This window comes from Streptopelia decaocto (assembly GCF_964273445.1).
Source record: "Streptopelia decaocto genome assembly, chromosome: 5".
NCBI lineage: Eukaryota > Metazoa > Chordata > Aves > Columbiformes > Columbidae > Streptopelia > Streptopelia decaocto.
Window position 1 is genome coordinate 29,841,546 of NC_138659.1, and position 14,549 is coordinate 29,856,094.

A 14,549-nucleotide genomic window follows, 5' to 3' on the forward strand; every position below is an offset into this window, starting at 1 on the left:
GATGTTGCTGGACTTGTCTGTATAAACATGCCCCAGTTTGGGAAATTTGATGGAGACACTTATTCTTTCTTCCCCAAGCCCCTGCCTGCTGTAAGAATGAATTAACACTAAGCAATGAGGGCCTACTTTTAGCTGTGAATTCAAATGGTGATTTTCAATGATAGAGGAGAGACTTAGCTGGTCTTTTTATCTCCATTTTCTTGATTAGCATTTTGTGCTTCAGCAGCATCATCATGTTGAAGTTTAAATTAATTCAAAAGAGATTTTCTAATTTACCTAAAATGTGGAGTATTTGAGATAACAAAATGAAGCCCTGCAGGTCATGTGTTTTCCAGTAGCAGCAAAGTCACTTCTGCTCACATAAGTTAATATTCTTTTTAATTCCTTTCTTGTGTCTTGCCTAAGTATAAAAATAGGAGCAGGAAGAACAGAGAGTCCCTTCAGTGACTAAACATATGTTGACAAAAGTAATTGGCTAGAAAAGAGTAGAGAGACAATACTGGTCAAGCCGTGTTAAAACTGTAGACTTCTATTACTTCTTTTTAGGATCTTGGGATGATTAGGAATATGTGGCTTGACAAAGGTTAATTACCTGAAATTCTTTAGATAAGAAATTACGTGTGGATCAGAGAAAGGCAGAGGAACATTTGTTACAGTCTAGTTTTATCCAGCTTATGAAGCAGCAAACTATAACAGTGCCTCTGGCAGACTCTGGGAACACCAGCAGACCTGCTTATGATCAGGTCCAAGAGCAATCTCAGTGCATTCAGAGACTTAAGGTATTTTTTTAAACTCCACGAATAAGTCTGTACAGCTAGTTTGGGTCAAAATTTTTCACATTTGAAAAGAAATGAACAGATTAAAGAGAGTATTTTGCATTTCTAAACGCTTTGCTGTGTTATTCTACAGGAATATCTCTGTAAAGGCCAGCATAGTGAAGTAAAATATTTTTTCTTTTCAGTGCAAGTCAGTGTGTTCCTTGTTCAGATAAATATAAACCTGTGTCTAGCACTGATTTAGTTTTTTGTTGCATCAGAGCTGATTTCTGCTTTCAGTTTATTTTTTTCCTACATCTCCATATTGTATTGTTCATCTTCTTTTTAAGCGATTTTTGAGAGTGTGCCACCTGGTGCATTTGTCTCTGCAAGCATCATGAAGTGGAGGTCGCAGCATCCGTAGACCAAAGAATCTTGGTGTGCTTGGCTGTAGGTGTGACGTGCCTGCATAATTCCACTGTAGACATCGCTCCCTCCTCTCCTCATCCTTGAATATGCACTAATCGCTTACACATCCAAAGACTTAACGCTCCGCAGCAATGAACTGTAAAAGATGCACATTAGCATTCTGCTAGTCAGTCCTGCAAGGTCACCCAGGGTAAGCTGCCAGCTGTCCAGCTTACCAAAGCTCAGTACTATGGTCGTGAATGAACTTGTTTACATTATTAGGTATATCAGGTTTTCAGAGGGGGCATCCACACTCACCTGAGCAAAGGTTGCAGCAGCAAAGTGTTCACTGAAGGCTTTCTTAAGTATCTGAAAGACTTGTTTTGAGCCTTTAACTGAAGAAACTGATGCCATGGAAGAGACGTTGTAAGGAGGTTCGCTGGAATGATTATGCTCAAGTGCTTCTCTGCCTTATGACTATCCATGTTGTAAACAGGCTTACAGGAAAATCTTGCGTTCCCCTAGAAGATAAGAAAATGATTGATCACTGCCCTTTTTGGGAAGAACAGAGTTAACCGTGATCTCATCTTTTCAAGCACTGGCATTTTCCACGTACATTATTGGTGCTTCTATTGTTTAAACTTACCTTATTCTTAAATGCGTGTGAAGTTAGGATTTAGCAGATAGATTGAGTACCTGGCATTAATCCAAGGTCTAATTCTTAATCTTCTGTAGTATGGATATGGTAGATAAATTTCTCAATGGCCAATTTTAAAAACTATTCACTCAAACCCGACATAGCCCATTTCAACCTCTCCTTAATAGGAAACCTAATAACTTTTTCTGATGTGGTACATAAAGCTCTGGTATTTTGTTTTCTTTTTATTGCCAGATGCAAGTGTGTTCATGTATTTACAGTCAATAAAGCAATCAGTGCTATACACAGGTTTAGATTAATAATTTCAACCCTTCAGTCTGGGGTGTGTGATTTAGACCACTGCATCTTTTGGTCACATACTGAATGTCCCATCAGCTGCAGTATTTCTGCTATTGAGCTGTTTATAGAAGTGGGACAATCCGTTCCGGTATTTTCATTCATTCTATTCAGAAGTTATATGTTAGACAAACCAGACTGCACTTCAGGAGCAATGCAAGTCGTGCACATCTACAGCAAATGAAGAAGATAATACTCAAACCCCTTTTTCCATAATGCATTTTTGTCTCTGATGTTCTCTTATTTACCCTCTTCACACTCTGATATTGTGTAGTTTACAAGATGTGGTTGTATATTAGGACTTAACATCAAGTGAAAATAGTTTCAAGGCAGTGCAATATAACCCATGCATGGATCATATGCATAAAAGAATGTGTGAGCTGTCCAAACCGTCAAATGTGATGACTGTATAGGAAGGAAGAGAGAGACTGTATAGGAAGGAAGAAATATTGGCTTTAGACCTATTGACTCATATCATTAATGAATTTTTATATTTGCCCAGAGTGACAGGTTTTATGGCTTGTCCTGTTATCTAGACTTCTCTCTTTCTTGAAGTGTCTTAACAGCCCATTTCTGCTGTGAGCGCAGCAGTTAGTGATCACGTTGCTTTTTTCTTCCTGTATTTTTGTAATACTTGCATGAGATAAATTACATCTCTGCCCTAAGGCCACTGCAGCTATTCTGTGTAGCAGACCATAGGCTGGATTAGCACTTGTGGCAACATGGGCTAGGGATTTATTTTTCTTTAGCACACATTGACTCTCTTGGGATTTTTCCCGTAAGAGTGAGCATGCAAATATAAATAACAAATAAGATTTTTCACTAAATATCTTGACACATTTTACTGGATTTAGATTCATTTCCACAGTTTCTGTTTCATGCTTACTTTCCTTCATCTAAGAGCAGTCACAGTGGCAGTATAAAAATAACTTTTAAATTGAATTTTTCAAGATCCTCCTCTTGTGCTATCTCTTACTGCTTCCCACTTCTCTTCTGATTTTATGTTTCTTTCTAGTCTTCTCCCTGAAAATCAAGATCTCCTTATGGTTTGCATTGCCAGCTGTCAGGCATGATGCGGTATATGCTGCTCTGCCATGGTGTTAGCTTGCTTTGGCACTGTTGGCAGCACTCTGCTGTCGTGCTCAATTGAGACAGAAAGCACTGTTTCTTACTGGAAAATTAATTCATGAAGAATGACTTTTGTTGGGGTTTTTTTGCAATAGAATTATTTTGAAAGAAATTCGTATCACAATATTAATTTTATAAAGGTTTCAGTGTCAAATATGAATGAGCTAAACAGTGAGGCCAACTGATTTTCTGAAATTACATCCTCAAATTGACGGACATGATTCGAGCACAAAGTCCGTTAGCTGGGGGTTGCTGTGGGGTCTTTGACCGGTAATTCTGCCAGTCCAGGAGGCCCAACATTAGTGGGCTACTAACTTAAGGCTGCTGTAAAATGAAGTTGCAGTTTTGCAGGAAGTTTCCTTCTCCTCAGTACTAACTGCCCTGATTTTGGCTTTTCTTTGATCCACTTGCAAAACTGACCAAGCCAGCCAATGGAATTTTCTTAAAGACAGAATATGAGGCTGCTTTTGTGCTTGTAAATTAGACAGACTGATGTATTGTCTTGCAGTTACATGGGATGCTTTATTTTTAGTGTGGTCCCTGGTACGATTTTGGTTCACATCAGCTGACGCTCTCCTGGACGAGGCTTGCACAGGGTTCAGGGCATAACATGTGCCCAGAGCAGCTGGTTTTGGATGCAGCCCCCACTTTAGGGGAGGGAATTCAGCCATGTAATTGTGAGCTGCATCATGTTGCTTGATCCTACTGGCAGTGAGCTGTCTCTGTTCTTTTTAAAAAGACCATTTAAAATATATCCTCTGTGCCCACTTGCAGGAGATTCTAGGCTCTGGTAGCTGTTCCTGGCCTTTTCTCAGGACAGACAAGTCTTGACGTCACTCCTGTTCTTGGAGCTTTCAGGATGGCTGCTGTTTCATGCAAGACTTTTGTATGCGGTGTTTCATCCTCCATACTGCTCAGAGCACAGCAATTTCTTGTTGCATCATCCAGTTTTCACCTTTGTTAGAAGGAATGACTGCACTACAGGTTTTGTTGGTAACATAAAAGGGGCAAAAAGTAATTTAGAGGAAATTGCCTTATACCTGTTCTACAAATGTTTAGACCAGTAAACTGGTGCTTGGTCTGAGAAATGAAAGAGAGGTCTGTGGAGCCTTCATAGTACTATAATGGTCTTCAAAGGAGTTTATATTGCTTGTATCTGTTAAAATAAGTACTGAAACTGGTATGGCCAACTGATGTAGTTATGCTGGTAAAACTTAGCATGCTGGACGTCTTGAAGCACTTCAAAGCATTTTCCAAACTGACTGTATATAAGTATTTGAAAACTGAGGCCTGGAAGGTACCTCTGTCATGAAGTTTGATTTCTGTCACAGGTATCATCACTTGATAGCAAAGTGAGAAACATAAATCAGCAAAAAATGTGGTTTTCTCACAAAGTTTTTACTTTTATTTGTTTAAAATACAACATAACTTGTAGGGGTAATTCCCTTTTTTTAACTGAAAAGAATGTCACTCGTATTAGGTGCTTTTAATTTTCCAATATGTAAATAACTATGAATAGTGAATATAATAACAGTTCAGATCTGACTCAGTCAGAACCAGGAGTAGAAGTGGATGAGACTATCCATAGAAAAATGTGCTAAAATATTCTGATAGTTCATCAAAGAAAAGAGCTAGGAGCAAAGCTTTCAGGAAAGCCTTTGTGAAGCCATACCTATGCTTATGAATTTAGGTAAAAAAAAACCCAGTCATGGTCAGTAAGAACTTGTTCCTATTTTAGATTGGCTTAGTAATCTGCATATCCTTCTCACAGTTAATTTTTGTTAAATGGATCTGAGCGTATGGTACTAGGAGGCAATGGTATGTACTTTCAGATTAAAAATGCCATGCAATGGCTTTAGATGACAGCACTGCAGCATCATAATAACGTATATTACAGTATTATTGTAAAATTTGTAAATATAATTTACTGTGAGTTATTCTTGCACTTTATTATGGAACCTCAAGTGCCCAAAGTTTATTGATGCACTGCTTTATCGTGCTGGCTAGCTCAAGTTAATGACTTGCTCCAGGTAGAGGATATAGTTGGGCAATATTTCATACAGCTTTTTTATCAAGAGTTTTGAGCTTCCATACTTTAATTTATGCAGTTTAATATAAAAGATAGAGATACATGCTCATCCAGTTGAGGAGGCTTATCTGCACAAGAATCAAACTCTCTTTTGTAGACTTGACAGCTAGTACATCACTACAGTACATACACAAGAAGCTGATGGCATTTAAGCAAAAATGTTGGGAGTTCATTTCTGAAGTTTTCTTCCAGAATACCTGTGTGCATGCATGTATACATATGATAGTGTGGGTATGTATATATATATGTAGACACGTGTATGTATATAATATAATGTCCACCTATCTAATCTATATCCTAGAGTTTATATATGTATATAAAATGTAGTGTAGTTCAATTAACTGGATTATTTTTTTCAGAAAGGAAATCGGAAAAAAACTAGAAAATAGTCTTTCTTGGTGTCAAAAGGCTCCTCTCAGCCTAATTTCAATTTAAATCTAATTACTTTAAAATACATATTTATGCTCTTTTTCCCTCCCTGTTTTTTATAGTAAGGCTTCCTAAGGCTCAAAATTACCTTGATAATTTTTTGCTATCTTTTTTAATCCTTTGACATTTGAATAAAGGTCTTTTTTCTGCAATTGCCAAGGAGGGTGTTTGGCTATGCAAGGGAATTCTGACTGTCTAGACAGAAAACATTGCCAAAAGTACAAAGTCCTTGATAGAACAGACAAGCCTTTTTTTTCTTCCCCTGCTAATATTCAGTTTATAGTAATTTTAGCTGTTACTTGCAGTTTCATGGATTTAATTTTGGAATTTGAGATACTGTGGTGTGGTTGTGTTTGTTTGTTTGTTTTTCCACCAAATGTGCAGTGTCCCTGCACAGACTGCAGAGATAAGTGTTCAAGATATTGATCAATATTTTGTTCTGTACACAGTGGTTTCATACCTAGAACTATGCCTAAGAAGCGGCTTTATGTAGCTGGTACCCGTAAATCAAGGTGCTGTGTCAGCTGACAGGCTCCCGGTAGAACAGAAGCCATCCCATATTCACACCAACTGTGGGTAGCTAAATAGACACTGGTTATCTTTGCTGGTCAGGACTCTGCAAATGATAGAAAGGAGAACACTGTAAAGGTTCCTTCTGCACCCTGCAGGGGACTTGCTGAGCCCACTATCAGCTCTGATGGTTGTGTGCAGTATATTTCATCATGTCAGTGCAAATTCAGAACTGCCGTAACAGTCCAAAAGTTCTAAAAACCGTATGAGTAAATGAGCTCTTTCAGTAGACCAGCTTCAGTAATTCAGAGCTTGCTTACTTAATTTTCCTTAAGCACATTAAGCAGTGCTGTGGATGGGCTGTTACTGTGATCTTTGAAATATTGCCAGGTTTCTTTTTTCTCTGGTTTTAAATTTTAACTTCCATACTTCCCTCTACTCTGTTCCATACAAATGTCTGGGTAATCAGGCTCTTATTTGGAGCTTAAAAGCATTCCAAGCCACAACAAAAATTCCAAAATGGAAAAGGGACAAGATGTGCATTTATTGTCCTCTCTTTTACCACACTGCAGAGTCTAAGCCTTTAGTTTCTGGCTCTTACCTGCAGGTAAATTAACCCAGCAAGCATGTATCATTTTTGACTAGAATGGGTATAAGGTAGTAATTTGAACCTCGAAAATAATGTCTTGGCCACAGGTTTTTTTTTCTGAAAGTAATTCTAATTTAAGTTTGTAGAAAGGTTTTCTTTTCATAGGGATCTTATTTTTTTCCCCTTCATTCCTTGTCATATTACTCAAATTCCTATATTCAGAACTCTTCAGAAAGATTGAGGAGTGACTGATGAAAACCTTGAATGAGACTTTGAAAATATAGCTCACGCTGTGCAGTTCCAGTAGAATAAAGCAGTATGGTTGAAGGGTTTAAGACATGCTTTCATATTAATTTACCATCATTTAAATATTCTTTTAAGAGTCTGCTTATGGATTCTGAATTTCCAGTTGTAACTATAATTTATTTGAAGTTTAAAGGGATATGATGCATTTTCTTTGTGAAGTATGTCTACTTGTTTTGTTCATGCTGGTTCTTTGGCGTGTTTGAAGCCAGTGGAACACACCAGTGTGCTGGCAAACGCACAGATGTTTGTGCTGGTGAACCTGTACCAGAGCCGAACGCTGATGTGCAAAAATGGGAAACGGTGAATAATCCCTCTTGCCTTGTGAGATGGTTGTATTTGAATGATCTTGGCAGGACTGAGTGAAGAAGCTTGTATTGTTAACAGTGCTGAATCTGCTACATAAACGCATCAGACTTTTCTTCTGTGGGGATTTCAATCCAGCTTTCACCAGCGCTTTGTTCATCCAGAACTAAATTTAAAGGTTTTCTTAGGCTTCTGCTGCTAAATATGTGCTTTGGTCAGGAAGAAGTCCACATTACACACATTTTTGTTTACTATGAATTTATTATTTCACTGAGCTTTCTAAGAAATATATTCAATTAAGGTCCTAAAATACACTTTTTTTCATCTTAAGCAAAATAATCACCCATATACCACACTTTTTAAAAAGTAATGTATCTGAAACTCTTACATTTCAAGAATTTAACTCAATAAACATTATACTAACTAATAAATGTTAACCTCTTTTCTTCTCAGGCTTCCAAGGGATGAGGTGGCAACAGAACCACTAAAATATGCTGAACAACTTCCTGTAGCTCAGATAATACACCAGGTATGTCTTTCTATTTTAAGGATTTTCTTTGAGAATAAACAACATCTGTAATATTTAAACTACTTTTCTAGGTCATGCAGAATCAACGTCCTCATGCTGGAAGTATGTAAAAACAACATACTCTTATTCAGATGACAACTATTAAATTATAAAAGTCTTATTCTGAACATGGCAATGACTTACTGTATGACACAGCTGACACTTCAGAGGTTGCTGTTAAAATCGTGTGTCTACTGATATAAAAGAAAAAAATCCATTAAGCTTTTCAAATTTACGTCTTGACCTAAATTATATTCCCCTTCTTGAAAAAGCAGCCGAAGTATAGAGTCGTTATAATGGAGTAACTGTCATGACAACTTGATACAGGGAAAACAATCTCCCCTGTTACTACAGTTCTGAATTAGCACCGTTTCCATTTCTGGCTACAGCAGTGTCATCAGACTTCCTGCTGTACACAGAATTGTTTGCTTTTTGTTTTGCATGATAGAAACAAAACCCAAAAAAGATTGAGATTTAGCTTAGATCGTGTCTTCTAACTGTGTCTTTATATATAAAGTCAATACTCTTCTATTTATTTCGGTAAACAAATGAGGGATGATGGGACATTTGAGCTGGAATTGAATAGCGGGCTACAGTTTTTATTACAGCATGTCTTTTGTTCCCCCCAATTTATGGCAAGGAGGAAGAGACCTCTTCTGTGCAGAAGATTCTATACTCCTTTCTTTTTTAACTTTGTAGATGCGAGCCCTGCTTCAGGGACAGGTAACAATAGTTTTCCTAAGTCAGGACTGAATAGTTCAGATTACTGTCTTCCTAATGGTACCTTGGCAGTATGGAATCAATCAGGTAATCAGGTATACTCCGAAAAATTGTCCTGAAGGTTGGGGAGGATAATGACAGGTCATCCAGGGGGACAAAATGGTACAGTCCATCCACTGTCTTGAGATAAGGAAAACTTCCAGCTGGAAACTGGGACTTGATGTTGGCCAGGGTAGCAATAGCCAGGTAGACAATGTTAGATAAAGCTGTGGTTTCAGACTGAGCTGGTTTTGAATGCTTGAAGATCAAGAGGAACAGATAAAAGTTCACTAAATGTCAAAGTTGCTTACAGAATCCTATTAGTATTAGTTATTATTGTAGATCTTTCAGAATACCTGTGTTAATCAGTGTTTTTAAGAAGCTGAGTCAGACGCTGCAGGCAGTGCTGGTTTTACCTTAAAGGAAACAAGCTTTATTTTAAAACTTTAAAGTGTACCGGTCTTTTCTGCGAGAGGTAAACACAAGGGATTTGAAAACTTTTGGCTGAAATCTGCACCTCCGGGAAGAATTTCTGATGTGTTCAGAACATGGAAGACTGGAAATCAGGACCAGTTTGTATGTCAGGAACTCCCTGGTGTTGTCAGAGCTTCAAATGACCCAACAGCCTGCAAATGTCACATTTAAAATTCTGTCTTCATGTCTGACTCTGAGCATAAATGAATTAAACAGCAGAGCAGGCAGCCAGTCAATATGTTCTTAACAGTGAGAGTGAGCAATGAAACAGTTTGGGGGTTGTTTGGAATCAGTAAATAGAAACTGCATGGAATGGCTCACCTAGAGGAAAATCTCAAATAGGAAACAGAATTAACCTTTAAGATGGTCGACCAGACGAAATGTCATAGTAATATTTTTACAACATTAGGTGGGTAATAGCCACAGAGGGTTCATTGGGCTGCTGTGTGTTATACTGCAATAGAATATTGCACTGTGGAAAGGCAAGAATCTTTTTTTGTGTGCTCTTATCTGTTTGCTATAGCAAATTTACCGAGAATATAGAGCTGTGGTCCACACAAAGCAGCAAAACAGACCCAACAGAACTGCAAATGGCTTTGATGTGGAGAAACAGAGCAAAATGACTGTTGTTTAGCTATTGTGCCAGGGAGTCAGGCATCATGCCCTGGTTTTGGATGATGATGATGATGATGCCCTTTTCTAGCCTCCAGCTGTAATCAGCTCAGCATACTCGGCACTCGTGTCCTGCTGAATTAGCATTGCAGAGATTATAATGTGTCATTTCTGAGGGCCCTGTGACAATTGGGACATGTAGTGCAAGGGCCATGTTAAGTTCATATGAATAATATTTTTTACTTGAAAAAAAAAAAGAAAGAAATTCTAAGAAATAAGATAACATGAGTAAAACCAGTGAATACTATTTGTGGTGTTATGATGCTTTATCCAAATGGGTAATCACTGTGTTTAGTACCGGCCTTTGTTGTTGGTTCTATATCACATGGAAGAGTTCTTTCATGTTAACCCATGTTTCATTTACCTCTAGGCAGAAATAAAGGCATCAGCGGTGTATATTTGTAGCATAAATATACATTAATGTTTCACAATGGTAGACTAGTATCCTAAATCAGTATAATGCCGAAGTACGATTTAATTATTGTGAGTAGCCAACGCGGCCGTTAACTCTATCTGAATTTTACTGTAAACTTATTCTTCTGAATGCTACTGAAAGTCTATGTGTTTTCCTTGGGCATTTATGTGTGATTTCTAACACTCTCTTCAGTACTTCCCTGGTATTTTAAAAAATATTATCCTAATGAACAGAAATGTACCTTTTGATTTCTAATCCGATTATTCCATGTGAAAATTTCAGACTTGATACAGACTAAACTATTTAATGAAAGGAGACCCAGAATCTGATTTGGGGATTGATCTTAAACTTTATGGTAATTATGTGTTATTATAACAGTATAAAACAAAAAGAATAACAACCCTATAAAGTTCACAGTTCCATTTCTCAGAAATGTGATATATTGAATGCATTAGACCATGATTAATTATTAAAAAGACAAATTTGAAGAAATGAAGATAAATAGCAGAATGAAAACAAATACTAACATTTAAGCCACTAGTTTTTAGACACTAACCAAAATGAAGTGGCTTTCTCCCTTTTCAAAAACAAAAGAAAAATGTGTGTTTTCAACTGAAATAAAGAACAACTAGTGCTCGGTAGAGGAGTGTAAACTTCTAAAATGGCAGAAGTTAAACTTTCAGAAGAATTCCCACATAAGTCAGCCTTTTTAATGAGGTTCTTTGTGTACAGCCATGCATACAATGCTGCTACTCGGACTGAGTTTATGAATAGTAAGGGAGAAAAAGGAGAGATTACTTTAATTCTGCACCTTCTTTAGTTGAAACAGATCTGGTGAAAGAACGTGAGAAACTGCATTTGAGAAGATTGTTTTCATTTATCATAAAGGATATTCATTGCTGGCCTTCCAAGTCAGCCAGGTATTTTAATTAAAGTACCTACATTTAGTGCCCATGCTCATGCTCTGAATGTCACTCTGTGTTAATATATTTTGCCTACCTGGGATTTAGAGTATTGAAGAGACTTAAATTGTTACAGGTGTCTTACTGATGGAAGGATGTTTTATTGATGAAAGGCACATTTCGGTGGATAAATGCCAGATCTCCTGCTGTTGTTATAATTGAAAACAAAATGAAACAGCAAATTCAGACTACGATCGACTTGTATACTGATTTTAGTCCATTGTAAAATATTAAGTAGATAAATTAACATGCTGTTAAAATAGGATGGTATCTCAGGAAACCAACTTCCAACCCATAGTGGCGATTGCACAATTTATTTAAATTTAACATGGTTTACTTAAAAGAGTTCCTAGGTGTTTTCTCATATAGGGCAATGCATGGGGGATGTTAGATGTAATTTCTAATTAAATTAGATTGAGTTTCCTTTTGGATGTATGTATTAAGTTTGTTTTGTAAGGTTTTAAGCCAGTGCACTTCTGTAGGCTCTCTGTAGAAGCCTTAGTGGAAAATGCCTTCTGTAATCTCAGGAGATCACTGGGAGGTCATGCCAGCCATGTTGAGTCAATCTGTCTCTCCGTTCCACATTCCAGTTGAGCAACTCATGTGAGCACCATTAGCTTTGCTGAGTTTAGGCTTGCAGGACTTTAAGGAGTTGCCACATCCAGTCTAGTTTGAGGGTATTGACTCAGTCCACAATAAGGGAAATTAAATAAGAAATGTAAGAAAGAAGATGGGAAAGGGATCTCCAGAGTCATAGGTGGACAGGCTGATGATCATCAAACATGACTGTAGAGTTGCAGATCTGTATTAAGTCTTGAAAGAAGATCTTTGTTTCCATAATTTCTGTGCTTCTCTAACGAGTTTGCCCTCCCCCCAAAATAAAATCCATTTACTTTCAAGATTACTTTTTATTCATTCTTTGGACCTCATTCTCACACAGTAGAGGGGTGTTAGTTTATTCATTTGTTGATGTTGTTCCTGTTTCACGCTGATTTAATTGAGAGGGGCTTTCTTTAGCAGCATTTGGCAGAAATTGTTGAAACAGTATTAAGAAAATGGAACACATCGTGTTGTATAGATTTTTTTGAAGTTATTTTTGACAACAATTTTAGCTCTCAGACTTAAATGTTTTCACAAACATTACATTAAAGTGGTTTTATGTGACTTGCGATCTTTGTGAAATGCTCGATATGAAAATTAACCCATCACATGCTCCTAGAATCTTGAAAGTAAGCCTGTAAAATTCAGGGGTCGCACGGGTGCCTTGCCGCCCCCCTGCAGCTGCACTATAGCACTCGTTACATTTCAAGGGTGGCATCTCGCACCCACTCTATGGCTGTCCTGATGGTGGAATCTTAGTGCCTGTTTATGTTTTATAACAACCATTAGTGGTGTGCAGAACTTTAGTCAAGTACACAAGGTGTTTAATTGCACAGCGAACAGTAATTTTGGGTTACGGATAATGATTTATTAAAAGTCTTAAAGTACCTTGATAAGGGGTATTTGCATTTTACTGTGTCTTTACGGGCTATGAGGTCCAAAAGCTATGAGGTGATACTTAGCTGTGTCAGGTTGGATGTGCAAAGTTTTAGACGCGGCTGTTTATACATTCTCTGAAAATACATTCCTGTAGCTGTGTTTGAAAAGAAAGCATAGCTTGCTTTTTAAAACTCTGGTCACAGTATTTAGCCAGATGATGTCAAAGATAAAATATGACCTTTCACCAAAAGGTCCAAATTTTGCTGCATCTTTTAGCACAGACACAGGTCTTTCAGGAATGCTTTTCTTTGTCAGAACCAAATTTTTTCAGGACTACTGAAAATTGAATTTTTCATGTCAAAGACTAGGAAATGCTCTCTCTTTAGAATTCAATTTTATTTTAACAAAATACATTACATGGCTACCCAAGAACAAGGCTTGTGACATGTCACCTTGCACTAGGACACCCCCCTGGTCTGGTTTTGCTTTTGCAGCTCTGCAGACGGCGTTGTCCCCGTAGCAGTGTCCCCGTGGCAGTGCCACTGCTTGTGGCCGCTTGGGAGCACCCGGGGAACAGCCGCCTGTTCTGACAGCGTTCACGTCAGTCTGTTCCAGACGAGAGGTGAGAAAAGCTGTTTCTGATGCATGGCATGGGAATCTGTCAACATCCTCACCAGCTGACATAAAGACCTTTTTGGAGCTCAGGCCTTCTAACTATTTTCACGTGCAGAATTGAACCCAGGTGTGCTGTCCACCTTTTGCTGCTCCAGCCTTTCTTAATTTAGGGCATTTAGGGTGTATAGGAGTTAGAAATCAATGTCTTTTCCTAAGTTTTTTTTTTTTTTTCAATTCCTTTTTAATGTTTAATCTAAAACATATATTTGTGAATTGTTTAACCAGAGGTGGTTTGCCTGCATTTTGTAGCTCAGACGGGCAGTGGTCTCAAGTGTAACCCTGACTGGGTGTTATCCAGTAAATAAGAGCTTGTTTTGTTCCCTAACTTACATACAGTACGTGGATTTAATTTCTCTCGCTGTTGCATAAGTTAGGGATTATTTAATTTTTCTTTCTTCCTTTAAATTGAATGCTACCTAGTAAAAAACTCTGTGCTCAAAAGGAGCAAACCAAACTTTCTGTGCAAAGCCATTACTGCATGGTTTTGCCAACCACCCAATATGTCGTATAGCAGCAGAGATATTCCTGCCAACACTGTGTGCTACTTGGTGCATGTAGGTGCTTTGAAGTTCAGTTCTTAATATTTCTTCTGATATCATGGTTGATTAAAAAACATTGTGAGTAGCAGAGTCTTGCTGTGTGTGTGAGTCATGTAACGTATGCAATGTGTACCTTTAAATCTAGAGAATGAGTGCTTAATTATTTTGATAGTACTGTTTTCTATAAATAAAAGAAAATAATAGACTAACTCCAGGAAATTACGGAACACGTTCTTGGCTTGGTTGTAGCTGGTACAGATTTGTTACTGGCAAAGCATTAAACCAGAAACATTTTCAGGCATTTTTTTCCTCTAGTGAAGTACTGCAGAGTCCGTGACGGTATTCAGGACCTTCGTATGTAAACCAGTAGTCCACACAAACAGTAATTTCTTTCTCTTTTTTTCTTATTCAGAAATTAAGTAACACGTTAGCCCAATGAAATCTTATAAACAAAGTCATAACATTCCTGAAATAGAGCATCTTTCTTTTTTTGTA

At 37.7% G+C, this 14,549-nt stretch overlaps 1 protein-coding gene across 1 annotated transcript in view; it reads left to right on the plus strand.

Moving 5' to 3' along the window:
* PIGK (phosphatidylinositol glycan anchor biosynthesis class K) overlaps window positions 1-14,549 on the plus strand; it is a 68,975-nt gene that overhangs the window by 38,435 nt on the left and 15,991 nt on the right. The window contains exon 10 of the mRNA XM_082053773.1: window positions 7,965-8,040. Within this exon, the coding sequence (XP_081909899.1) occupies window positions 7,965-8,040 (76 nt within the window). The remainder of the gene's footprint in view (window positions 1-7,964; window positions 8,041-14,549) is intronic.